The following is a 27,862-nucleotide window of genomic DNA, read 5'->3' on the forward strand; positions in this document are numbered from 1 at the left end:
TTTTGGGCAAACTAGTCTCAATCGATCACAAATTCAGTTAGTATGAAATTTGCAAAAGACACGATCTCTCAATGGGCACGTTTGGCATTTGCATCCCAAGAGGAGAAAACGCGTAGTAAATTTGTAAAGTGCAAAATTGGTCGACTTTAAAACGCGTTTTCTCCTCTTCGAATGCAAATATCTTTGCCAAACGTGCCCATTAGGAGATCGTGTCTTTCGCAAATTTCATCCTAATTAAATTTCTCATCAATTGACACTAATTTGCCCAAAATCAGAGAACATACGCTGTGAGACCCCCATTGCGAGAATAACGGAGGTGTATTTATATTGGTGAGGGGAGTGCTCAGTGCATGTTAGACAAAGGACTCATTATTATGTTATCCCCGATACTGCACAATACTAAAAAGTGAAGTGCCGTTTATGCAGTGCAGTTTAGATACAATACACACATACAAAATATGCATGCTATAAGATTTTGAAAAAAAACTACTCAGGGTTCGAATCAGTTCTTCGTGAGGGAATGGTTTTACATGTTTGTTCTTCTTCTATGAATGAGAGTCTCTCTGTTGTTTGGGCATTTGTCGATATCTCGATGTCCGTCCGTCGTAGAAGAAATCCTCGCAATGGTGGAGAAGAGTCCATAAACTGTAAAAGTACCATCGACCGATGCAACAACGCTATAGTCCAGTCTTACTTACTTACTTTAAGTTTCTGTAATATAAGTGTAGTGGCCAAGAAGACGACGAAATAAATAAATAAGGGATCACATCTTCTTCTTATAAGTTCTGTTTCCTCTCTCAGAAACTGAATCCTATCCCGTCTTCACTCTCACTAACTCCTACACAGAAAGTAAAGTGGAAGAGATCATCGTTTAACACAAACTTTTACATGTACTCCATGTTGCATACTGCACTTCTTCTTTTTACATTACGTTATATTACATGCATGCAAAGAGTATAACACGTTTACGAGGGTGGTTGAACAGTGGTTCTTTACCAGACCAGACCAGGCTAAAAAAAAGTTGATCTTCTTCTGGAGAACATTCTTCACACCGCTCTCAAGACAAATTCTTGGCTTTTTTTGTCCAGGAAACGCTCCAAAAGCGATAGTGTTCGATCGGGTGGTGGTCAACTGGTCACGGGACGGCAAATTTTAAGAATTTTGTGTAATAATGGGGGTGTATTTTTGAAAGTGAAGTGAATTTGTGGAGTGAATTTGTGAAGGGGGTGGAAAAGTTGGGGATTTGTGGATAGTTTTTTTTTTCTGTGCGGAAGGAGAAAGATTGGAAAGAACAACAGGTTGGTAAAGGATATGTATGTATCCTATGGCTTTGATTGATTTGATTGTGAGACGTGCCGATGTATATTTGCACATTGTCGCAAATTTTTACACGGTGGTGACCAGGGAATAAATCTTGCTCGCACTATCCCATAGCTTGCTCGCACCGCTTATGGGCCGGTGCGAGCAAGATTTATTCCCTGGTGGTGACAATGTGCAAATAAGCGAGATTGTGGATCTATGTGTGTATGTAAGAGGTGCAAAATGGCATAACGGAGACATTGGTAATGTACATACGAATTTACATCATTCATAAGTTGTATGTAAGGACCGGCCAGAGGAACAATGCACGCCGTCCGTTGAGGACAATTAGTTAGTTGTAGTTGTATATTTTGGACATCGTTTTTACAAATAAATGTTGTTGCAAGGGTCCTATTTACTCCATCTCCACCCAATAATAATACACAGTTGTTGCAAAACAAAACGTGACTTCGCATTTAAACCTGCCGTTCTCATTATGAATATTTCTCTCACTATATAATTATGGACATTTCTATGTAAAACACCCATTAGAGATGTTCATAAACAAGGAATGATTGCATTATTCTCGCCTAAAAGTTATTACGTGCGAATATTTGTTGAAGTCATTTCGAAAGCTTTTTTCTTATTCGCGACGGAACAATGTTTCATAACAATGTTCGATCCACACCCACTTTTTGGGGCGACGACGAATAACAACTTTTTTTTGTGAAGTTGGTCCAGTTCAGTTGAAAACTTTTATGTAAAGAAAGAAAGAACCCACGTCTCGAGATTCATTGAATGAAAATGAAAGGAGTCAAGAAAAGTGTTATCTTATCGTCTCTTATTCTCGTATATGTGTATTTTGTGCAGAGCAGGACATCATCATCGTCGTCGTCTACTTACTTATTGCTTAAAAGAGTAATTATTAGTACAAGTCAGTAAAGTAATAAGGAGATGGTATTGACCGTGTGGTTGGTTGGTTGGTTGGTTGGTTTTGGTTAATGGCATCAATTTCATATAAAAATAAGCATGTATACGTATAAAAATAAGAACTGGTCATGTATAAAATTAGGAGAGGAATTTGATTCGATGATCCAATATTATGGATTGGATACAGTGGCCGCGGAAGCTGTGGGGACATTAACATGTAGGATAGATAGGGGAGGGCCGGGTTTATATAAGATGGGCAGATGATGCCGACCGTGGGGACATTGTCCATCTATCCTTCCGCGGCCACTGAACGGATATAACGGAAGAGAGAAAGAGTTAGAGAGTATGGTTTCTGATTTTGCTTATTAATGGTTTCGTTTGGCTCAAGTTTTTTGATGAGAGAGATGTTCTTTTATGTATGTATAAATAGTACATACGATATTATACAGAACAGACTTGAAAGTATATTAAGTAGTCTCCATTAATAAATATGTGCATACATACATAAATACATACATACTGTACCCTGTTATGTATAATAGTGGAAATGAATGACTTGTGAATGAAGTGGTCGCTTTTCTTTGATTAATTATATATTTCATATGTAGTTATCTCGTCTCACATTATTCATGAGAGAGAGTTGTTGGTTTGTAAAATTTTGACTGGAAATGAAATTACCGTGATATTTTTAACTTTAATTAAGAATAGAGGATCTTTCTTATGAGGTTTGAAATGTGATGAAAGCTGGCTAGAAAAGATGTGGTGGCGAATTTTTTGCAGACAGATTCGCACGAAAGTAATGCACATGCAGAAAGCTCAATGTTGCAAGTTAAAAAAGTATGTGCAAAATTGTCGCGGAACAACTTCCGTGCAAACCTTCCCAAATTTTGTAATTATTATCTTTTGATTTTATTTATCCTTCTTCATTATTTTGACCTAATGAAGAAGGGGACCTGACTACTTTTGCATGGACTTCAAGCTATCCTGCGCGATACCAAACTACACTAACAAATTCTAACTTTGCACTAATTTTCTCCCACCCGGTGATCAATTTGAGCCGAACTGTTCTTATCATAGGGTTCAGAAATTTGCCGTGAAAAAGTTAATGCATCGATTTTCCACACAGGTTCGAAATTAGTGTCGTAATTAATTTTTCACAAATTTGCATACCCTTCTCATTTGCAACTCTTGCATTTTTCGGACGGAGTGGAGAAAGACGGGGAGAAAGAGCTGGTCAAGATTTAGCGACTTGTGATTGATTGGTAATGGTCAGTTCGCTTTCGGGTGAAAATCACTCAAAATCTACACAGTTTCCGAACCTATGGAAAAAATTGATGCACTAACTGTTCCACTGCAGCTTGCTGAACACTATGATATCAAACGTTCGGCTCAAATTGATAACCTGGGAGGTAAGAATGACTGAAAAGATTGGTCATGTTTGGGTTCGCTTGCCTCAAAGGGGAGGTGGAATTTCATTCCAATGGATAGGCAAGCACTCCTACAAAACAGTAAAAAAAATTTAAAAAATTAAAAAAAACATACCGCAAAATAAAAAAAAATAAAAAAAAAATAGGAAAAATAAATAAAAAACCCCAAAAAAAAGCGCCTAACGGTGCAGTGAATAAAATCAAAAGATAAGAATTAAACTAGTAAACAAAACAAAACTTGGCACTGATTTTTGTTGACAAGTTATTCCACATTTTCGAAAAACTTGCAACATTTTTGCACACCACCGACCCGATTATTGGCAAATTTGTGTTCAATTTCTAATAATGCGATAATGATTTATGGTGAAGATGATGGCAATTAAATTGAACAGATTTGTGTATTTTTTTTATTTATTTAGATGGCTTGACTGATGGACAAGCAGTCTCGGGATTGGATTATTATTACATTTCCTCTTTCCAAGTTTGTTAATTATTAATTCATGGAGGGATGGATGTCAGCACTCCGTCTGACAATTAAAGTTCACCATCAGAAATAAATAATAATCAACTTGTGCATAATTTGGTGTATTGTGGAAACGGATCCGACATGTGTTTTACATTTATTTGTGCGTGAAGTGTGGTGGTGTCGGCCAATAATAATGATCAGACCGATATTTCATTATTTTTTGTAGTGAATACATATTTTGGACAGTTCAACGTTTCCTAAAAATCAGTGTACTTCATACTTTTGAACATTACTGTTTTACGAGACGTTTCAAAATAAGGTGGACTTCTGCCGCCCCCACCGCAGAAATCATGGCGTTGTCCTCCTCCTCCCACTTCTACAGGAATCAAACTACTTATTCCATATTTATTATTCTAACTTTAGGTCAGTGTTTGATTTAATTTTTCGTAAAAAAATGTGAAAGAGGGAGGAAAATGTATAAATGTGTTTTTTTACTATTAAATCAACAGGTTTTATATTTGTGAGCGGGCAAGAACCGCAGTCACACGAGTTTAACGGGTACAGACGCCCACCACAAAGAGGTAACGTCAACGAGCTTTTTATTTTTAATTCAGTTTGTTTTTTGCATGTGCAAAAATGCTTCACAATTTGCTGTACGATATATTTGGTTATACATGCATACGTTTAATGGAAGACTAATTAAGTAGTATGGTGAATATAGCGTAGTTTATTTATATAATAACATATAAACACAAAACATTGTACAAAACATTATAAAATTATTTAAATCATGTACGGTTATCGGTATTCTAATTAAATAAGTCGTCGAATAATTGTAACACTGTAGTTGAAGGGGTAGTTAATTAAGTTAAGGTATACGTGGGAAATGGTGGGGGTGAAATAATCAATCATTAACAAAAACCTGGTGGGTGTGAAAATGTACAAAAGCAAACACGAATTAGTGAACACATTAGTGCCATTAAAAAATGTGGAAATGGACAATTTTATAATCTTGCTTCTTACCAAGGGTCGATAAAAACTTGACCTTTAGAACTAACCGTTACAAAATATTGGATCGGGGCTGTATAAAAGTTTGGGGTGGATGGGTACGGTTTTGGTGGGTGGAAGGAACGGTATAACAATTTCTTATCAAAGACCAAGGTGAAGGAATACATACATAATTCTAAAATTGATCAAATTCGTCCCCCTCCTCTTCCTGAAGCAGGCCGAGCCAAATCATTCTCACCCGTGAAGAACAATAACAACAAGAATATGACCACATCCACAAGTAGTCCGGTTGTTAACGCCACTGCTCAAAATTTCACGTCGTCGCCCCCAGAAACGCTAGCTCTTCGCCCAGGTCGTGGTGGTGGTGGTGGTGGCGAACGTCGGAAAGGAGCCCACCCCTCCAGACGGAAAGTTAGCGTTGGTGGCTACTCGAGAACATATTCTGAAAAACGGTACCAAATCAATAGAACCCGTCACCACGAGAAGCATTCGAACCGCACGATTAAGACCGAAACGAAGATATCATTTCATCGAACGACACCCGGAGAGGATTCAGGTCCCATCGGCGTGCACAAGATTTCCGTCCTCAACGAGACCTTTTCTTACCCCGGGGGGAAAAATGTGTCCTCCGAGTTTAAGAATGTGACCTATTTCGACGGGGAGACGGATGGGGATCGAGGCGAAGATAATGTCCACCCACTCACCCATGTCACGAATAAATTGTACGGATTGTTCAAAACTGGCGAGGGGAAAGGTATGTCCGGAGGATGAATGAATGATGACCAAGGGTTTCCATTTCATAATTTTTGTTAGTTAAGAAATTTTCGTTTTGTGTTAATTTTGGGATTTTTGTTTTTTAAATACAAATTTTGGACTTTTATTTTGATGTTTTCATACATATTTGTCTGCTTTGCAAGCAAGCTTATCATAATGTGTGATGATAATGTGTTTGGCTGACAAAAATTCCATGCAATAATTGCATGCGACATTGACTAAGAACGTTTTTATGAAGTGAATGCTTTTACTAAACTTTGTCTCAAAATGTGAAGGTTATGGGCAAAGATCGAATCCCTGCGATCAAGGATCTTGCTACCCTGCGACGGGAAATCTCCTTATCGGGAGGGAGAAAAGACTTACTGCCACGTCGACATGCGGCCTTAGAAGAGAGGTATGTATGTACTTATGTAAATGATTACAAAATTTATAAATTTCTGTTCGAGTGTATTTTGCTTCTGGTGTCCAAGGCTGAAAAAGTGTCCAGTACTTAAACTGATGCTTGATCGACACCCTTAATAAGAACTTAATCAATCAATCTAAAATTAGAATCCTACTTCCGGTCACACAGTCGAAAAGTATTATTTAACACAATTTACATATTTCAAGGCTTTGGCACATGTATGTATAATTGTTGGTTGGTGTATACTTTGGCGATTTTGATAGTACTTAAAGGAATGAGATCGTATCGAGATGTTGTTATCTTATCTCTTTGAACTACACAAAATTTTATTGAATAAGCATTTGAATCTACTAAAATGTGTTTTTGAAATGTTATCGTGATTTAATTAGATATCTATTTAGCATATTTCGGGTTTTTAAGAACATTCTTTTATCTGTACTTCTGTGACAGAAAATGAATGCTTCTAAAATTTTGGGGTAACATTTAACAATTAATTACTTGTTTGTATCTTGAACAGGAACGCTACTGTATTGTATCACATTTAGAAGACAAGAAAAAGTGCTTCCGCTGCGACTCGAGGAATCACACGGTACGAAATCCCATCCTGAACCATCGCGTGGAACATGTCGTTCACCGTTTCGCCCCAGGAACGCAGCAAAGGTCGTGGTGGCAGTCGGAAAACGGGGTCGAAAACGTCTCCATCGAACTCGCCTTGGAAGCAGAATTCCACTTCACTCATTTGATCATCACCTTCAAAACGTTCCGACCTGCGGCCATGTTGATTGAAAGGTCATTCGATGAGGGTAAAACTTGGAGGGTGAGTAGTGAAATTGTGGGACAGCCAGTTTTTTGCATGAATTTGATTTTAATCCTGGTTTTCTTCTCCAGGTTTATCGCTATTTTGCATATGACTGCGACGATTCCTTTCCCGGTGTTAGCAAAGCACCGCAAAATAATATTACTGATGTTATCTGTGAATCGAGATACTCTGCTGTGGCTCCATCGACGGAGGGAGAGGTTCGTGACAAATTTAAAGATTTAGATTTATGTAAAATTTTCTAGGTCCAACTAACAATGGAGGTTTCCTAGCGTATGCTTACAGATTTTGGCCAATTAGTGTCAATCTATCGCAAATTTAAATTACGTGACATTCGCGAAGGACACTACCTTCGAATGCTCAGGTTTGGCAGAGATATTTGCATCCAAAGAGGAGAAAACGCGCCCCAAAATTAACACGTTCCAAATTTACTGCACATTTTCTCCTCTTCTGGTGTAAATATCTTTGCCAAATTTGGGCATTGGCAGATATTATCATTTGCAAATTTTATATGAATGAAGTTTGTGATCGATCGACACCAATTGATTTGATCAAAATCTAATAACATACACTGAGAGACCTCCATTGTGAAGAAGAAATTGCGAATTTTTATTTGTCCAATTTCAGATAATTTACCGTGTCCTACAACGCGTCGCCGATATTAAGGATCCATACGCTCCGGAAATTCAAAATCTTTTAAAAATGACCAACTTGCGAATTAACCTGACTCGATTGCACACCTTGGGCGACGATCTTCTCGATAAAAGGACAGACATCCAGGAGAAATATTACTATGCCATTTACGACATCATCGTCCGAGGGTCCTGTTCATGCTATGGGCACGCCTCCCGCTGCCTCCCCCTCGAAGGGGTGGAAGACCGCACGGACATGGTGCACGGTCGGTGTGAGTGTACGCACAACACGAAAGGGTTAAATTGCGAAAAGTGTGAAGATTTCTATTGGGATTTACCCTGGAAGCCGGCCATCGGGAAGGAGACGAACGCTTGCAAAAGTTGGCGAAAAATGTGTATTAATTTGGAAAGAAAATTGGGATTAATCTGATTTGTAATGTGTTTGTTAGGATGCAACTGTAACAACCATGCGGCAAGTTGCCACTTTGATAACGCCGTTTTTGAAGCTTCTGGTCGAGTTAGTGGCGGTGTTTGTGACAATTGTCAACACAACACGGTCGGGCATAAGTGTGACCAGTGCAAAACGTTCTTCTATTTGGCATCGGATCGCAAAATTGATGATGAAGACGCCTGCATTCGTAAGAAATTATGAAATTAGTTCGTAGAAAGTAAACCTTGTCTAAATTATGAAATTATTCAGCGTGCGACTGTGATGACCGAGGCTCGCTGGACACTGGGATTTGTGACTCTCGATCCGACACGGAAAACGGTTTAACGGCAGGAAATTGTCACTGCAAGGAGCACGTTGTTGGGCGTCGATGTGACCAATGCCAACCTGGCTTTTGGAACCTTACGGAGGAGAGTATTGTAGGATGCGAATGTAAATTAACATGATTTTTTATTAGTTAATCGACGTAATATTTCTAATTGTACAAAACCTGAAAATTTTGGACACTATTTATTTACCAGCTTGTACATGCAATCTCCTCGGAACTGTGGGGAACCAAGGATGCAACATGGTCACGGGAGAATGTACGTGCAAACGGTACGTAACTGGGCGAGACTGCAACCAGTGCTTACCCGAATACTGGGGACTTTCGGACGAGAGGGATGGATGCAAACCGTGCGATTGTGACATTGGAGGAGCATACGATAATTTCTGTGACGTTATATCCGGCCAGTGTCGGTATGGGGTGTTATTTTAAGCACTTATTTTGTACCATTACCTGTGGATCGTCATAGTTAACAAATTTATTTTCCAGTTGCCGACCTCACGTTGCTGGAAGAAATTGCAGTCAACCAGAGCAAGGATATTTTGCTGGACATTTGGATTTTAAAGTTTATGAAGCTGAAACAGCAAGAACGCCCGTAAAGAAAACAATAAAATGGGAAATCATAATTCTTTATTTTTTTCGTAATTTTGGCATAAATTGAATTTCAGAACTCTCCCATCGTGATCCGTGAACCTTACCGTGATGGACGTGACTCGACGTGGAGTGGACCTGGATTTGTGCGTGCCAATGAAGACTCATTCATCGAGTTTGATGTCACCGATTTGACCACGACGATGGAATACGATCTTGTCATTCGTTACGAGCCACAGGTTAGTGAAAAGAGATGGACATTATATATGCAGATTGTAAATACTTTTCGTTGTACATGTGTAGCAACCAGGCTGGCAAGATGTCAACGTGCTTGTCCTCCCACAAGACGAATTAGACCAAGAAGGACCTTGTTTTGGAGCGCAGTATCAAACCGGGCCGACAAGAGTGTCCTTAAATTCGGGTAACTCGGACTTTTTCATAAAGCACAATGTGTGATCAAGTAACTTACTTTACCCGAATGTAATCACAGATGCCAGAGAGGCCCTCATGTACGTTCCGCTCTGCCTCGAAGCAAATAAACATTACAAAATTCGTCTCGATTTCACACCTTCCAGTGAGAAACCTCAAACTTCAATTTTGATAGATTCGGTAATTTCATAATTAAAAAATAGAAAAAATATTAGAAATCAAATTCCTTAAATGAGCATAAATTTGTTTCAAATTAGATCGTCCTCATGCCGAAAACTGACAAGCTCCCATTTTTCATGGGCACCCAAATGAACGACTACCGACGCCAGTTGTTTGATAGTTATCGATGCGGCTCTTCCTTTGCGAGTGCTTCGAGATACCCGGTTCCCGAAGAATGCAAACGACTCCTCTACAGCGTCGGGTATGCCGTGTACGACGGTGCTTTCGAGTGCAGTTGCGATCCTACGGGATCTACCTCCGCCATCTGCGACTCGCTCGGGGGACAGTGCTCCTGCAAATTGAACGTGGTAGGAAGAACGTGCGATAAGTGTGCCGCAGGAACGTATGGATTTGGTCCGGAAGGGTGTAAACGTATGTATTCTATTAATAAATGGAATCCTATTTTGCATAAAATTATATTTCCTACTACTTTTACTTCCAGCCTGTGAATGCAACCCTATCGGATCTTTGGACAACTTTTGCGACATTCAATCCGGTCAATGTAGATGTATTCCGAACGCTTACGGCGTCCAGTGCGGCCAGTGTCAACCCGGCTACTGGAATTTCCCCAACTGCCAACAATGTAATTGCAACGGACATGCTGACACTTGCGAATCTGAGACGGGAACTTGCACCAGTTGTCGGGATAATACGACTGGAACGACTTGCGACCGATGTGTTGAAGGACATTATGGTGACCCACGGCTTGGGATTGACATCCCGTGTCGGGCTTGTCCATGTCCTGGGACGATGGACAGTGGACACTCGTTCGCTTCTCGGTGTGCTCTCGATAGGTTGACGAACGATGTGATTTGCGAGTGTCAGGAAGGCTATCAGGGTAAATTTGTGACGTTAAATTATGCGAAATTGCAAGACAAGAAGTTAAATTTAACTGTTTATGCAAATGTATTTAGGTCCTCGTTGTGACGCCTGTGCCGACAACTACTTTGGAAACCCAGACGTCCCCGGTGGGCAGTGTCGACCGTGCAGTTGTAACAACAATATTGATATTGCTCGACCTGGAAATTGTGACTTGAAAACGGGAGAATGTATCCAATGTCTCTTCAACACGGAGGGATTTACATGTGAATCGTGCAAGGCTGGATTTTATGGGGATGCTGTCAACCAAATGTGTAGAAGTATGTGCAAAAGCTTATATACTCACAATTAATTACTTTGATTATCACACAAAATTATGTCTATCAGGTTGCGTGTGCGACATTCTGGGCACGAATGCTACATCTTGGCCCTGTGACCGAAGTACTGGACAATGTCCCTGTCTGCCTAACGTCATCGGAGTGTCATGCGACCAGTGCGAGGACAATCACTGGAAAATAGCGAGTGGAGAGGGTTGCGAACCGTGTGATTGTGACCCAATCGGATCACGGAGTTCGCAGTGTAACTTGGTAAGGATGAAAATACATGACTAATACGTCTGGAAATTGCATGTTTTTAAATTAATGTAAAATTCCAGTACCACGGACAATGCGAGTGCAAACCAGGATTTGGTGGAAGAAAGTGCGACCAATGTCAAGCCGATTATTGGGGAAATCCCAACGTGGAATGTTATCGTAAGTATGCTAATGAATAATTATGTATTGAAACTAATTTAATGATATGTCCACAGCTTGTCAATGTAACGAGTGGGGATCATCGACCTCTCAGTGCGACCGTGTCAACGGAAGTTGCGTTTGCCATCCCGGCATCGGTGGTGCGAAGTGTGACGAATGTGCTCGTGGTTATATCGGATCCGCTCCCAGTTGTTCCCCGTGTGGAGAATGTTTCGAAAATTGGGACAGAATTATTGGGAATTTGAAAAGTTCGATCGAATATATATAAACAAAACCTAAACCTGTGATTTATAAATTTTATCCTCCATTTCCACAGCTCAAACCACCAAAGTTGTCGATGCAGCCTCCCAAATAAAACAGCAAGGTGCAACGGGAGCGTATACTAAAGAGTTTGATTCGATGAAGAACAGAGTGGACGAGGTGAAACGACTCTTGGAAAGCTCGAGTATTAGCAGTACCGATTTGGACACGTTAGGATCCATGATTTCCGAAAAGAAGTAGGTGTATTTGTTTTTAATTCGAACAGTTTATTGTGTATGGTTGAGAAATTTCTGGTTAAAAATAAATTATTAATTGACGAGTAAATAATATCGACTGATTCTTCTCTAGGGCCGTCTTTGGAAACACGTCAGTCGAACTGGACGAGGTTGAAGCCTTGCTGACCAACATTTCGCAACGAATCCTCTCCACAAACGTGTCTCTGGATGCTTTGGAAAGAAAGGTTGACGCTCTCCAGTCATCTGCAGATTCGTTGAGAAATACCTCCATCAATTTACAAGAAGCTAATGTTGAGGGTATAAATAATTCTAGTTAATTACCTTCAAATTCATTCAACTACATAGAAATAACTGTAATAATTAACCATTTTTAGGAGCCCTGAACATCACACGAGACGCCAAACGCCGCTCAGATGATGCCGTCCGTCGTGCCAACGATGTACAAAAAGCGCTCAGTGACTCGGAACGACAACGACGTCGAATTGAAGCACTTTTAAATCAAATCGGACCACAAATGAACCGTACGCAAGAAGAGGTTGCCGACACGTTGAAGAAATTGGATGGAAACATGGCCAACATTACGACCGCCTTCCCCGCCTTGAACACGCTCGTCTGCGACCGTGCCGGTGACCCTTGTGACTCTCATTGTGGAGGGGCTGGGTGTGGAAAATGTGGTGGATTGTCGTGCGAAGGGGCCGTGACGAATGCAGACAATGCTCTCAAGTATGCACAAGATGCGTTCACCGAGCTCAAAAGGAAAGATGCGGATGCGGAAGATTTGTTGAGAACGGTATAAAGCAGTTAATGAATGCGTTATTCTTTTGCGGGAATTGTACTTACACGAAAATAAAATAATCCTTTAGGTAACTCAAACAAAACTGGATGTGGATGAAGCTAAGGACTTGGCCCAGACTGTTTTCAATGAAGTTTCCAAAGCTAAAAATGTCTCAGAAAAGGCCAAAACTAGTTTAGAAGATATGGAGGATGAGATTAAAAAGTTTCTGGATATTTTGGCCAACACACCGGAAGAAATTCGTACTTTGGCCAGCGATGTGAGTAAAATCAATTATTTAATTACATTTTAGCTACTTCCTAAATAATTTAACATTTGTTCATGTACAGGTTCTAGCACAAAACATTAGCCTAAAACCGGAACAGATAGACGAATTAGCGGCTGGTATTCAGGAAAGTATCAACAGTTTAACCGACATTGATGAAATTATCAGATTAACTCACGGAGATTTAAGAACGGCTGAAACTTTAAAAAATCATGCAGATAAGGCGGCGTAAGATTTATTTTTCTTTACGAGGAGTTTAGAATGATAATAAATATTGCGACGAAAAATAAATAAATAATTCTCTGCTCTTCTTAGAGGGGAAGCTAACAAAGTTCTTCAGGAAGCCATCCACGTCCGAGATGAACTTAAAAAGACCAAGGACGCGCAGAAAAGTGCTGAAGCAGCGATTGACGAGGCTCGCGGTCATATCACTGCAGCCGACACGGATTTGAAACAGGTACTTGAAGATTATTAAAATGATTTCTGATCGTAAAATCATTAAATCTCCTTTGAAATTACAGATTGGAAGTGAGACCACCGCCGCGGATAAAACAGCATCCGAATCACTCATGGAAATTGAACAATTAAAACGACGATTAGAAGAATTGCAGAGGAAAAATTTACAAAATGAGCGACGCCGTGACCAAGCCAAGAATGAGTCCGAGTCAGCATTACAAAATGCCACCGTTGTGCAAGAAAATGCTGCCACGTGAGAGAATTAAGAAATACAAATTATTACAAAATCCACAATATCAAAATTGTTTAACTGTTCTAATTAATGCAGATTGAAATCAGAATATGATCGAGTCAAGAAAACTTTGCAGGCGAAGCTTGCCCTGTTTGCAGGTGCTGAACAAAAAGATGGTTTGCAAAACAGAGCAAACCGTTTAGCCAATAATGTCAGCGACAAATTGAAAGAACTTCAAGGTATTCGTTTAATGAAATATGGAATCAAAATACTTGACGCTTAACAAAAACCTGAATTATTTTCAGAAATGGAGAGAGAATATATTGAACATGAGAGAAGATCGGATGATTTAGCGAGAGAAATAGATTCCTTATCCAGACAAATGGAAGAACATTTACGAGCAATTCGGCAAATCGAAGAATATCACAGAACATGCAACTCGTAAGATTATAGCTCCATTTTAATCTATCTCAAGTTTTTTAACCTTTACCACTACCAGCTAATATTTACATAATAGTCATGATATAAATGTCACCAGATGAGAAAATGTATGTATACACTAAGAATTAATTAGGTAAATTAATTGTATGCAGCTCGCTAAAAATCCTCATAATTTATACCAACCAACTCAATTGATATTCAAGTTTTAAAAAAATTCGATATATGATAAATATACAGACACATTTTGAGTCGGAACGTATGTAGTTTTTATGCTTATGTATGTAACAAAAAAGCTGTTAAACTGCCATAATAATTAATTTTTGAGTTATTAAACTCTCTAATACTTACTCTTCCACACGTGCCATGCCAATTAAATAGTCTGAAATAATAATACCAGATTTTTTACTGAGATAAAAATCAAAAGCCAATTATTATAATTATATAGCTAACTTATGTATTTGACAATCATTCAGAAATCACTGCCATTCATGTGACAAAATTGTTAATTTTTACTGCTTTATTATGTTTTCTCTTTAAATAGTCATAAGTATGTACTTATGCTTAATTGTGGATGGGATAAATATGTATGTAGAAAAATAAATCAGTTCAATATTTTGGATACGGTGCAGAAAGAATTTGATGATTTGTACTTAAAAATGTGCATGCAAATTAAGTAATGCCGAAGAAAAAGGGTATGAAATGAAATGATAACAAGTTGATTAATTATTATGTTACAAATGTATTCAGTTTAATTTAAGGTTATGTATGTATTTTATGAAATTTGTTAATACGCTGTGTATTTTATGATGATACAAATGTTATTTACTTTTATGCATTTACGACGGAAATGAATGAATAAATGTTGGAAATTTTGAATTAGACAAAATTATGAATCTTGTTTTTTTACATCATTTCATGAAGGATTGAAAACAGTTGGACCAGAACTAGATTTCTGATATCTGTTGACTATTTTCATTTTCATGAGATTTTCATGGAGTACATCAACATGATTAATAAGAGATTCGCCAAAAATTTGCTGTTTTGTTCTTGTAAATCAGGACAACTCGCCGGGTTGGTTAAGATAAGGGCACATTGATAAATAGCGACCTGAATAACAATAGGGGCCAAGGAGAAAAAAGGTTTTTTATTTGATAAGCGTGTCATTATATAATTATAAATTAGGTAAAACTATAGTAGTTGGGGTAGATGCTAATTATAATTAGCTAATAAATAATTAGTCATTCGTGATTATGTATTTTAATAGTAAAAGATAAGCCTAAGGTAGTTACCTAATAATGGCTTATCTTTCATTATTTGGGGCAAAATGAGTCACAACCAACGTGCGAAATTTAATAGGATCCATGCCTCTCTCAATCGGCACATGGTGGATCGGAGGCGAAGGCGAGAAGTTTTAGTCTTGCTCCGGAAATTTTGTTTAATTTTTTGTTTCTAAGTTCATATCATAGTTTGGTTTCTGAAAAGAATAATAATTAAGAACCAAAAGGTAACAGACTTTTCATTTAGCATTTAGTCTTTGACATGTTTCTTTTTAAATTTGTAAACTGAAAATTGATTTATATAATAAATGATTTAATCATCTCGTACGAGATTCTCGTTTCAAATCATTTACTTCGCTAATAAGTAAAGTTGACTAATTGTAGTTCATATTTTGTGTAGTTTGAATATCGAGCTGATATTCTAAGCAGCTACTGAAATGGAAACTGCAACTAGGAATCGGGATAAGTCTGTTGTCGTCGACGAAGGGCAGCTTGACTTATCATCGTCATCATCGGATTCGACAGTAGGACATCTGAAAAAGCAGATTCGGTTGGACGGGGACGATTCTGATTCTGAGTCTTGGAGTTCGGATTTGAACGATGAAGAAATTGATGTGCAGAAAATATCCCTTCAGGAAAAAGTGAAACATGCTGCTGAAGATCTTCACGAAGAAGTGGAAACTGAGCGCACCACGGATTGGAGAAATAATATGAACCAGATGGAAGGTAATAAAATAGTTTTTGAAATTCGTATTCTCAATTTGTGCCTAATAATTCTATAATTTTATTTTTTACTTACAGAGGACATTAAAAAACTTGACGAGAGGAAAGACTCGGAACGACCGACTGATTTTAAACTCGATACAAGTCAGTGGACCGTACTTCCTCCAGTGACATCGGACTCGGACTCGCCCCAAGCAGGCACGTCCCAAGCTTATAAGGGGATAAGCATGAAGAGTCCCGCAATCAAGTTTCGAGGTTATACCGTTCCGACCAAAAATAAATTGCACCCGGAATTTGGTGGACGATCCAAGGTTGCAGTGAGAGTCATTCCGAAGGTAGAGGCACTCCCACCAATGAATTACTGGGTTTCAATTCCTACAAATATTTATGCTGAGGATGAGCCGACGCTTACCCATATTCCATACCTGGGAGAGGAAGTGCTGTCGAATAAGAAAGAAACGAAGAGATTTATAAAACAACTTGTGAACGACACGTATGATAGTCAGGTGTATGGGCTTGATGATCTCGACCACGCGGATCAATCAATTAACACGCCAGCGTACACCCCTGCATATAAGATTGAGAGCGATGAACAGTTTCTGAAACTGGTGAACAAAGTCATGCAGACTTGTGGCGAACCTGAGGGAGCCTCTCCGAGACTAGAAATGTTTGAAGCAATGGTGAATCTGTATCAGATGCGTTGGTCACCGCAAGAATTGATGGATAGGTATGAATATTGCGAAGGAAATATAATGATTCTGATGAAGATGACCCTTTTTAATTTCAGATATACGAACCTGTGCCAAGAAGCACCTGGCTCCAGCTCGGAACTTCAAAATTATGACTTGGCTCCAAACATTGATGGACCTGAAGCCCAATCCATTTCGAGGAGCATGGCAATGAATACTTATCATACTCTGTTTTGCAAGAGATGTGCCATGTACAACTGCCCGCATCATAGTAAGAAAAACAGAATTTAGCGAAGATCGACAAAGCTCGAATTAACACAATGAATAATTATACTTAAATTTATTTCTCAGCACCGGATGAGCGTGGCGATATGCCACCTGAGTCGGATGATACCAGTTCTGAAGAGGATTCAGACGAAGAAGAAGATAGAAAAAATTGCGGTACTAAATGTTATCGGCTAGGAACTGAGGAAAAGCCAACATCGTCACGTCGTCTTACTTCTCGTAAGACGACCAATTGGACTCCGGGTATGTATGCACAAACAAAAAAAGGACATTTTTTTCCTGATTGATCATCTATTTTTTCTTTGCTTATTTATCTATGCATTCAGCGGAGGAAACCCTGTTCAGATCAATCCAAAATTTGTTCAAGAAAGATTTTTGTTCAATGGCGGAAATAATTATGACCAAGGATTGCCAAGAGGTTATAGAGTTTTTATTCCAACGAAGAGAAATGACGCATTAAAAGGTATTTTAACCTATTTTGTGTAGGTGTTTGAGTTTGCTCAACAACAGAGTTTGCTTGAGGAAAAAAAGGAGTCGAACCCTCCTTGCTCCAGCAGCGGAAAAGTTAAGAAACCAAAGTCCAAGGCTCCAAAAAAACCGAAGAAAGCTAAAGCTCCATTAATTGTGGATTCGCATGAGAATAACTACATCCCATGCAACCATTCTGGCGAATGCTCTTTATCCAATCCGGAATGTTGCTGTGCTAAATCAACTCTCAACTGCGAAAAATTCTGCCTTTGCAGCGAAGACTGTAAGAGAAAAATGAAACTCGCCAAACAACAAGAATTAATTTTCTTAATTTATTAGAGATTAGTTCTTTATAATATTTTGTTATTACTTTTTTGTCTTGCAGGTTCGAATCGGTTCCCCGGTTGCAGATGTAAGGCCCAATGTTCCACGAAATTGTGTCCATGTTTCATCGCCAGTCGGGAATGCGATGCTGATCTTTGCAAAACTTGTAGCGCTCATGAACTCGACAAGGAAAAAATAAATTGTAAAAATGTCAACTGTCAGCGAGGATTTGGTAGGAAAAAATATTTTTGTTGATCTAATAATAGCTGCTTTAAGTACATGATTATCATTGTGTACATTGTAGGCAAAAAGCTCCTGCTGGGCCGATCTGATGTCGCTGGCTGGGGCTGCTTCCTTCCCGAAGGTGCAAATAAAGATGACTTCATCGCGGAATATTGTGGGGAACGAATTTCGAAGAATGAAACTGAGCGTAGGGGAATCGTCTATGACACAAAGAAATGCAGTTTCCTCTTTAATTTGAATTCTGGTATGAATCACGAGAAGAGACTATATTTTCATAATAATTGTTTTCATTGACTCTTCTATTATGTTTCTCAGAATATTCAATTGATTCGACTCGAATTGGAAATGACATTCGATTTGCCAACCACTCTAGCACAAATCCAAATTGTTACTCGAAGATTTTGCGAGTGTATGGGGATCATCGAATTGCCATATTCGCAAAGGACAAAATCCCACCTGGCGCTGAATTACTCTTCGATTATGGGTAAGTTACTCTATAATTAAATTAATAAACATCTGTATTTAACTCACCTTGTACTTGTCGTCATCTCTTCCCCCAGTGCTAAAGGGGACAAGGACCTATCAAAGCCGATTTATGACGAGCAGGTTGATCCACCGCCGAAAAAAGTAGGAGGGAAGAAGAAGAAGCCTGCAAACAAAGTTGATATTGAACCTTCAAAGAAACAACCTGACGCAAAGCCTTGTTAGCATAATCAACATGTGTCTTTATTTTAAAATACTGTTGTGTATTATTTATTTTTTTACTAAAATCACTTGTTTTCCACCGAAAGATATTTATAAGAACAAATTATCTACCAGCTTTCACACAGTGAATGAATGATATTATATGACAATTGTAATAAATAATAATACACTCTTAATTGTAATTATAATAACATTTATTATACATTTGCATCAAGAAGAAGATTTGTACTTCCTGAGGGTGGCGCTTGCCCTGATTGTTCTCTCATGATAACCACTCAACTGGATTAAGATAAGATAACGAAATAACTAGGACACTTTATCCTTGTAGCATTTATTTCATACATTTGCATCAAGAAGATTTGTATTTCCTAAGGCTGGACCCGATTATTCTCTCATGATAACCCCCCAATTAGATTAAGATAAGGTACCAACATAATTAGGATATCTTTATTTATCTCCTAAAGTGGTGGTGGTGTGAACAAAAATGGTGAAAAAGTCTAGAAAATTCCGTGTGGTGATGGTGACGGTGAGGTCATTGTCCTCTAAGCGTCTCTGTCTCGTCTCACTTTTTCACTTTCTCGGACTTTCGGTCTCATGAACTCTTGGCTTTCCTTCTTCTTTCTTCACTCACCAGAAGCCGACCAGCCAGTCCAGTCCATTCTTTCTCGTCCTCCATCTTGCCAACATTTCTCTGGTGTGGATTTACTCATCGCTTATCAAGATAACTTATCATCATCAACATCAAGTCTTAGGTAAGTGTGTTGCAAGTTGAGATTCAAGGGGCGATTGATACGGTAAAATTTGGGCAGTTTGGCATAATTCTTTTCTTGGTTGGTTGGTTGGTTAGATTAGGAGCGGAGATAAGCCTTTTGCCATCATGTCCTACTGGAGAAGCAGAGGAAGTAGAAATATTCGTACTGAGCCGGATTCTGTCTCGACAGAGGTGGAGGAGGGGGTGAGGACAATAGGATATGCAAAATTAAATGAAGAGGCGAAGGAAAATGTCGACGAAAAGTCCACTACAACAAAAACCAGGGGTGGGGGAAAGGACAAGCAAGTTCTTGTGGCGAAGGAGAATAGGGAACTTCCCCAAAAAAGCAATGCAGGGAAGAAGCCCGGGTTGGATGAAGGAGCAGGTACTTCTTCAAATGTGCAAGTATCGTCATCCGTCAAAGCTGACGGGGCAGAACTAACCTGTGAAAAGAAGAAGGCGGGGGGGAATAGAGACATTTCTAAGGTGTCTGCTTCTGTCTCGACAGGGGTGGAGGTGGGGGTGAGGACACGGGCGTCCTCAAAATTAAATGAGGAGATGAAGGAAAATCTCGACGATAAGTGGACAACAGTTAAGCCCAGGAGTTGGGGAAGGAACAAACAAGTCCTCGTCGCTAAGGAGAATAAGGAAGCTGCTCCTCAAAAAAGTAATGTAGGGAAAAAGGGTAGGTGGAATAAGAAGTCCTGGCTGAAGCAAGAAGCAGTTGATCCTTCTGAAAATGTACAAGGATCGTCTTCCCTCAAAGCTGATGGGGAAGAATCATCCATCACATCATTCAGAAACAGGAGAACTAGAAACATTTCTGCCGTGTCGGCTGCTGTATCGACTGGGGTGGAGGTGGGGGCGAGAAGACCCTTCTCAGCATTGAATAAGAGGCTTTCAGAAGAGAGGAAAAATGTAAGCGATGTGTCCACTACATTTGATAACACGAATGGAGTAAAGGAAAATCAAGTCCTCGTGGCGAAGGAAAATGAGGAAGTTGTTCCTCAAAAAAATAATGAAGGCAACTGGTGGAATAGGAAGCCCTGGTTAGATCTAGAAGCAGTTGACCCCTCTGCAAATGTACAAGCATCATCATCCTCCAAACCTGAACCATCTTCTGAGAAGAAGAAGACGAAGAAGAATCATGCGAGGGGAAGGAAGTGGTGGTCGAAGAGAAGGGATGATAATGAGGATAGTTCTTCAGGGTGGAATGGAGTTGGACAAATTTTGGACGAAGTCCCAATTCCAGCAAGAGTCATCGCGAACTGTTGTTCGCAACTTTATACCTTCGTCGGATTAGACGATTTCGAGCACATGCTAACCAACGAGTTTCGGGACGACAAATTAAGACGTTAGTTTCATTCATTCTTTAAAGTCATATGAAATTTTAGGTAATAATATTAATCTGATACAGGTAATGAGCTTGGCTGCCAACTTAAGGCAATGATCGAAGCGTGCAAGGCAGTTATGCGCGATGCAAACTTCCCGATGACGGTATACTCAAAAATTCAGGGGGATAAAGTTCGTCAAATGTTTGAATGGAGTAAGTATTTGCGCGTGAATGAAGAGGCGTTTTTTCGAGCTATTGAGCTATATGATCGGTAAGTAATTAAAAATAATCACTTTTAACTATAATGTGAAACGAGCTTACCTGATTTTGAATTATATTTTAGGTTCCGTGTGAACCAGGAGGAAATGCTAGGAGCTGAAGAAGTTGGGAATATACGAACCGCAAAGAATGTAAATGAGGCATATAAATCCGAAAGCGTGATTATGTGCATCTGTATTGGTCTAGCAGGCAAGTTGCATGCCATTCGCACCCGTAACACTCCAGAGTATGATGTAAGTATTAATATATATTTAATATAGATTTGTTTTGTACTTGTATTTGTATTAATTTACTTACTTTGCAGCCCCTGTGTACGTACGATATTCAAAGAGAACTGTCACGAGTGCGTTGGTATCAAGCTAACGATTTGTTCGATGTTGAGAAAACGGTATGGAAAATTCTCAAATTCAGACTAAATTGGGTGACGCCGTTCGACATTACGTCATACTTAGTAGCAACGCTGGACCTCAATCCATTTGAGTTAAAAAATGTATATTGCGTGGCTCTGTTGTACCTCCAGTACAGCTACATTCGAAACGCCGACGTGTACGTTAAAGTAGATGAAATATATCGGAATGAATGGCTCCCAACGGAGGAAGGAGAAGACTCCATGAGTCACGAGTAAGTAAATGTCTTGACACAGAATGACATATTAATATTATAAGGGTTAATATCATTTATGGCGAGTAATGTTAACTAACTTGGTCGTATTGATTCGTTCTAGAGAGAAATTTAAGCGGTCATTCGAATATAATATACCCCTTCGTGCTGCGGCTGTGGTATGTGCGGCTGTTTCCCATATCGGGCAAGAATTCCAGACCTCCACTATCCAAAAGTTTTCGAACTTAGTGTCAGAATCTGAGATTAAAATCAGCACTGTCGCTCACATTCTGCAAGACATTCTAACCGATGTGCACCCTACAAAAATTGTAAACTTATTGGAACAGCAATTTTATGATGGCTGGAATTAAAATAGGTGAGATAGTCTAAAGAGGGGTCTAAGGAATAGGAGGAATTATTAAGGATCTGATTTTTCTATTTTGAAACTAAATAAGTGCTTAAAATTTCAATTATTACGTGTGTAATATTATGTCTTTAAACTCAACATGTAAATATGTAGCCTACTTATGTAAGTTATGTTTTTATGTTCATATTTGTATAGATACAGTGGCTATCATTTTAAAAGTTTTACATTTTGTATACAAAGTGCAAGTTGCATGGTTGTATTTTTAACGTGTATATATTAATACATATATATTATTTTTACAAAAAATACAGGGTAAGGTAAATGTTACTATTTACTTTTTAATAAATGTTTATGAAAATTTACTACCATTAAATTATTACTATTTCGTATTGTTCTTCACATGACAAGTATGTACACCTACTTTATATATGGAATCGACAAAGTTTGAGATTTCCTTGAAAATCCAACATCCAAGTTCCAAGTCGACAAAAGAAAGGCCACCAAATAATGAAAGCTGTTTAGATCATTAATCTAAAGTTGAGACCAAGTCCAAAAAAGCAGTGATGTTCACTTAACACATCGATCGACCTCCTTGTTTACGTATGTACAGCGAAATCATCTTATTATTAATCGCGTGACGTCTCTTATGAATATTTGCTAATATTTTTATTGTTTTATGATCAGGTCACATGCTGCAACAATGTCTCCTCGATCTTGTCTAAGGTCTAATTTCTCACATCATCATCCTTGCCTGAGTTGGAGTTAATATTTTTCCATTATCAAAACGAAATGAAATTAAATTCATCATCATTCCAATTATCCGGTTATATCCACCTTGATTTTCTCAAACAAGTTATCAGAATATTTTTTCATTCTTCACGTCTCATTTTATGAATTCTGCTGTATGAATGATGACTGAGATGAGGTTGTTGTATGATTGAAGGACGATCAAGGTGCTTGCTTATTAGTAAGTATGCACGCTCGCCACAATTTTATTGTACTGACTGATTTCATTTAACTTTTGCCTGCCTAACAAGCAACTCAGTAAACTTTTAATGTTAAATGCATCATTTTTAACTTACCTATATGCTTATCCCAAACCAAACCAAACCACATAAACTCTAAAGCAAAGTGAGAAAGCATATGTGTGTCTACAGACACATACATAATTTTCATGCACGTATGTACATATGTATGCACGTACGTACAATATTGTACATACATGCATAATAAATAATCTGTCTAATAACCCTCTCCAATTGAAGTCAGGGCAGCAGTTAGTCCAAACATATTTAATCTCGAATTTCATTTCATTCACCAACTAGACTTCTTCTCAGCAAGCAGCAGATTCCACTTTGGACATTCTTAATCGCTCCGATTAACTGGCCGGACCAACAACCAAGGAAAAGCCAGTGGTTCTTTCTTTGATGCTTTTTTGTCATCATCATATTTACAAAAGTTGTTTGCAGCAGTTTGTATCTAAACAATTGTCTCAGAGGTGGAATTTTTAATTGTCTGTCTTCTCATCTCATCATTTTCGGTAAGTGTGAGAGGTTATTTTTCTTAATTTTACAATGCATGTAACTATAACCCGGTTTTGAACAAGGTACATACATCTGCTTTCCAAGGTACATTTGCTTTCCAAAGTTTAAAGTCCATCAAATATTTTATGTGGATTTCATCATTCACATGCAAAACATCCATCATCCAAATAAACTGGGTGATGATGAATTAGTCATAAAAAGTTTGAATTAAATTAGTGTTGCAGCATTTAATTGTGTGTCCAACCAACTAGTTAAATTTGTTATCTGCACATGTATGTATGTACCTCATCTGCACTTGAATTAGTTATTAATATTCCACACGCCTCAGACCTGTGACTCCTCGACAGGTGAGTGAGTGTCACACATGTCGATGTCATGCAAATACGTGGATTGGTATAGTTTTGATTAGAGAGAGAAAAAAAGTGGTACATGAATTACAAATGAACACATATTTATTTATTTGCAGACGTCACTAAATTACATGGAAAATGCATTAACATCACAAAAAGCTAGAAGAATTGACGTGAACAATTCAAAAAAGTAGAAACATGTGGTCCATGTAACAAATTTATAATTATAGGTTCTAAACCCTGTATAACTTCCATGAACGAAAAAAAATCAGTAATTTTAATATGTTTTAATTGTGGGTTACATCATCATTTAAGGATAAGTGGAAGTGGATGGAATGGAATTGTACCTGAGATTCAGCTCGATTTTAGTGCAACTCGTGTAGGCAGTTTTTACACAATTATTTTACGTAATTTCCATCCATCCATCCAGAATAAATGAATTAATGGATGAGATAAATACTAATAAATGCATACATAAAAAGCGGATTTATAGCCACTGGCTTGAATTCAGTCGGAGGGGTTGCGTGGCAGATATTTAGTACTTACAATAAATTGAATTGCATCCATTTACCATTTACCGTTTGAAGGGTAAGTATGTTAGTTAAGGTTTAATTTAATGGTTGTGGTTGTTTCGAGTGGTTTCTGGTTCATTCCATACGTTCATATTTAAGTAGTTAGACAAAACATAATGTTTGTTTTATTTTTATTTTCGTTGGATGACCGCCTTGTGGTTAGAGTTTCTTAGTACCAGTTTATTTACATTGTTTTGCATACGTGCCACAATTAGTGTCACCAAACACACACAATTGTCATCCTCAGCGTCATCAATCATTTAGCGTAGCGTAGCAAAACAGAAAGCTAACTTTAAAATTAACTTCTTGGCCTGTGCATCCATTCGCTTAAACGAGCTGTAATAACGAGGCACTTTCTCTTTCTTTCAGAGTCAAAACCAAGTCCGGAATAGATAAGAATCATGCCGTGTCCATTCATAACGCGACTGCCGACATCCTTCGTGCGAAACTATGGGGGGAGCATTCTTAAAAAGTATGGCGAATCTTGTCCCGTCATTAGTCGAGCGATGTCATCTTTGCCAGCGGCGAACCGTAAGTGATTCTTAAATCTTGTAAAATACAAAATTGGCAGAGAAAAAATATTTTTGTTCTGAATTTATGCAGGTAGCGAGGCTACGGAGGGTAGTGGCGAGGCGGCTTGTCCCTACAAAAAGGCAAGTGATGCTGTCGCCACGGACATCAAGGGAAATGGGACGCCAACGGCTACTACTGGTTTGAAGGGGTCGTTCCCATATGAGACGTTTTTTCATGAGCAAATCCTCCGGAAAAAGAATGATCATTCGTACCGCATCTTTAAGAAGGTGAATCGGTCCGCGACGAATTTTCCAAGTGCGACGGAATTCTCGTGGGGCAAGAAACCAATTACGGTGTGGTGCTCGAATGACTACTTGGGGATGTCGTGTCACCCAGCGGTCAAGGAGGCTGTGTGGTGAGGATGCATATCTGATTAGTTTATAAATTAATTTACTAATTAATAATTGTCTTGATTTTCAGGGAAGCTTTGCAAAATCATGGCGCTGGTGCTGGCGGGACTCGGAACATTTCTGGAAATTCTGTTTTTCATGAAACTCTTGAAAAAGAGTTGGCCTCTCTCCACCAGAAGCCATCCGCCTTGCTTTTCACGTCCTGCTACGTGGCGAACGACTCGACCCTGTTCACTCTGGCGAAATCTCTTCCTGGTCAGTATTTATTGTGCTAATTTATAAGGTCAAAAGTACAAAATATTAATACTGGTTATCCAATTGCTGTTCCAGGCTGCCACATTTTCTCCGACGCTGGCAATCACGCCTCCATGATTCAAGGAATTAAAAACTCTGGCGTTCCGAAGCATATCTTCAAGCATAACGATCCCTCGGATTTGGAAGCTCTGTTGAAAACAGTGGATATAAAAACTCCGAAGATCGTAGCCTTTGAAACCGTTCATTCCATGACGGGAGCCGTTTGTCCGTTGAAAGAGTTGTGCGAGGTGGCTCACAAGTATGGGGCCATCACCTACATCGACGAAGTCCATGCCGTCGGACTTTACGGGGAACATGGGGCCGGGATTGGCGAGCGAGACGGTCTCCTGGATAAAATGGATATCATCTCGGGAACTTTGGGTATATAAAATGCATACATAGTTACTAAATAGTTGATGCTTACTAAAAGTGAGGCAACTTGACACATCAAATTGTACAGGCAAAGCGTTCGGAAACATTGGAGGTTACATTGCCGGGAGTGAGAATCTTGTCGACATGGTGCGAAGTTATGCTGCGGGATTCATCTTTACGACATCCCTTCCTCCAACCGTCCTTTGCGGAGCGTTGGCTGCCGTACGAATTTTGCGATCTGACGAAGGACGCGAACTCAGGGCTGTTCATCAGTCCAATGTCCGCTATCTGAGGCAGAGTCTCATGGACGCTGGAATTTCTGTGGAACACACTCCGTCCCACATTATTCCGGTTTATGTAAGATTGAACAATTACTTTGTGTATGTTTTCAGCTCTCATCATGTTTTTGGTAATGCATACAGATTGGAAACCCATCTCTCAGCTCTCAACTGTCTGACGAACTCATCCAACGGAAGGGTCACTATGTCCAAGCCATCAACTATCCGACGGTGCCACGGGGTCAAGAAAAGTTGCGAATTGCTCCCACCCCCCACCACACGAGGGCCATGATGGACGTCTTTGTGGCCGACTTGGTCGAAGTGTGGCAAGATTTGGGCATCCCTTTGAAACCGGCATGTTCCCAGGTATGTACATAAATCAAAACCATGCAAGATTTTGATAACCATTACTGTCTTGGCTTATCTAAATTTCGTTGTTATGTTTTTTTGTGTCAGGAGTGCCAATATTGCAAAAAACCGGTTCTATTTACCACCTTGGAATCCAGGACTAGGAAATCCTTCCCCGAGGAACGATCCAACCTTGCCGAAATGACGGCACAACTTTGCAGCATTCCAAACTGTCCTCAAATTGCAATTTCTGCCTAATGAACTTTTCATGGAAAATAATAGAATCAATTTTTTTGTGTTGCATTTTTAACACTTGTGCACACGTCATTCTGGTTTTTTGGAAATATATAGTATGTAGTTTATCCTCAAAAGTATTGTGAAATAATTCGCCAAGATAGAACCCTGTCCGAAATAAATTGTGATATTCGACCAAATTATAAACCACCTGAGATTTCAGAAATTAAAGAAAATAAATATATACCTTTGTTCGATCTTAAAAAATGATTCATTAACTCTTTTCATATATCATTGCGAAATGTGGGATTTCATGAGTTGTTCATTTCTACGAAGATGCATTTAAAATGCACCTTTACTTAATCACGTTTCAAATTAATGTTTTTACGATTTTAAAATTTTCAATGTTTATTGAATTTAAAAATTAGCAATCACATATTTAAAACTTTATTTTTAAAAGTATATGAATTTTGTACTCTCTCATTAAAAAAATTTTCAATCTCTTCAATACTAAATTAACTTCCCTTTGCTTCCCGAAACCTGCATTGCATCTTTCATAGCGTCCGAATATATACAGCTACAGTAGTGGAGTTCGTGTACAATTCCGCATGCAAATCGACTTGCTAAAAATTTGCGAATTTTATGCAGAATCATATACAATTTCCATAGATGAGCTTGGCGTAAAATCTCCAAGATTTTCAATTCCGCAGAAAATTATGTGCAGAAACATGCAGGATTTCGTATTCTACAGAAAAATATATAGGTCCATCTACTTCAAGTTGATTCACACTACACACGAATTGCATATTGCACTACATTCGCAAACTCGCAGTTGTTATGTCATTCCTTTAACATATCGCCATTTCTTAAGCCATGTATG

The 27,862-nt window shown here is 38.8% G+C and overlaps 4 protein-coding genes across 6 annotated transcripts; all 4 read left to right on the top strand.

Moving 5' to 3' along the window:
- Window positions 1-857: 857 nt before the first annotated feature.
- On the top strand, window positions 858-14,910 carry LOC110856721 (laminin subunit beta-1). Of its 2 annotated transcripts, XM_035857294.1 has the most exons (30): window positions 858-1,298; window positions 4,076-4,545; window positions 4,632-4,703; window positions 5,345-5,884; window positions 6,180-6,298; window positions 6,825-7,124; window positions 7,196-7,324; window positions 7,752-8,136; window positions 8,206-8,394; window positions 8,457-8,636; window positions 8,726-8,942; window positions 9,019-9,124; window positions 9,198-9,359; window positions 9,424-9,541; window positions 9,611-9,729; window positions 9,807-10,140; window positions 10,211-10,606; window positions 10,683-10,907; window positions 10,975-11,174; window positions 11,243-11,339; window positions 11,396-11,587; window positions 11,656-11,836; window positions 11,949-12,133; window positions 12,211-12,626; window positions 12,700-12,888; window positions 12,959-13,122; window positions 13,210-13,351; window positions 13,416-13,603; window positions 13,679-13,821; window positions 13,888-14,910. In XM_035857294.1, the coding sequence occupies exons 2-30, from the start codon at window positions 4,473-4,475 to the stop codon at window positions 14,025-14,027; spliced, it is 5,901 nt and encodes a 1,966-aa protein (XP_035713187.1). In that variant the 5' UTR covers window positions 858-1,298; window positions 4,076-4,472; the 3' UTR covers window positions 14,028-14,910. The 2 variants fall into 2 exon arrangements, with proteins under 2 accessions (XP_035713187.1, XP_021960938.1); XM_022105246.2 differs by lacking the exon at window positions 5,345-5,884 and having other exon boundaries at window positions 867-1,298.
- Window positions 14,911-15,367: 457 nt separating this feature from the next.
- Window positions 15,368-18,913, top strand: LOC110857006 (histone-lysine N-methyltransferase E(z)). Its single transcript, XM_022105602.2, has 11 exons — window positions 15,368-15,527; window positions 15,701-16,026; window positions 16,102-16,750; window positions 16,811-16,983; window positions 17,064-17,240; window positions 17,324-17,415; window positions 17,484-17,748; window positions 17,851-18,021; window positions 18,094-18,276; window positions 18,348-18,516; window positions 18,593-18,913. Exons 2-11 carry the CDS (start codon window positions 15,738-15,740, stop codon window positions 18,738-18,740), a joined length of 2,316 nt encoding a protein of 771 aa, XP_021961294.1. The 5' UTR covers window positions 15,368-15,527; window positions 15,701-15,737; the 3' UTR covers window positions 18,741-18,913.
- Window positions 18,914-18,994: 81 nt separating this feature from the next.
- Window positions 18,995-22,429, top strand: LOC118437877. Its single transcript, XM_035857295.1, has 6 exons — window positions 18,995-19,489; window positions 19,585-20,842; window positions 20,906-21,092; window positions 21,165-21,333; window positions 21,405-21,721; window positions 21,825-22,429. Exons 2-6 carry the CDS (start codon window positions 19,615-19,617, stop codon window positions 22,069-22,071), a joined length of 2,148 nt encoding a protein of 715 aa, XP_035713188.1. The 5' UTR covers window positions 18,995-19,489; window positions 19,585-19,614; the 3' UTR covers window positions 22,072-22,429.
- Window positions 22,430-23,377: 948 nt separating this feature from the next.
- On the top strand, window positions 23,378-27,252 carry LOC110856852 (5-aminolevulinate synthase, erythroid-specific, mitochondrial). Of its 2 annotated transcripts, none has more exons than XM_022105429.2 (8): window positions 23,378-23,607; window positions 24,903-25,064; window positions 25,137-25,461; window positions 25,527-25,711; window positions 25,787-26,131; window positions 26,211-26,479; window positions 26,545-26,766; window positions 26,857-27,252. In XM_022105429.2, exons 2-8 carry the CDS (start codon window positions 24,935-24,937, stop codon window positions 27,004-27,006), a joined length of 1,626 nt encoding a protein of 541 aa, XP_021961121.1. In that variant the 5' UTR covers window positions 23,378-23,607; window positions 24,903-24,934; the 3' UTR covers window positions 27,007-27,252. The 2 variants fall into 2 exon arrangements, with proteins under 2 accessions (XP_021961121.1, XP_021961122.1); XM_022105430.2 differs by lacking the exon at window positions 23,378-23,607 and adding an exon at window positions 24,403-24,549.
- The last annotated feature ends 610 nt before the right edge of the window (window positions 27,253-27,862 follow it).

The sequence above is a fragment of the Folsomia candida genome, unplaced genomic scaffold (genome assembly GCF_002217175.1).
Source record: "Folsomia candida strain VU population unplaced genomic scaffold, ASM221717v1 Fcan01_Sc017, whole genome shotgun sequence".
NCBI lineage: Eukaryota > Metazoa > Arthropoda > Collembola > Entomobryomorpha > Isotomidae > Folsomia > Folsomia candida.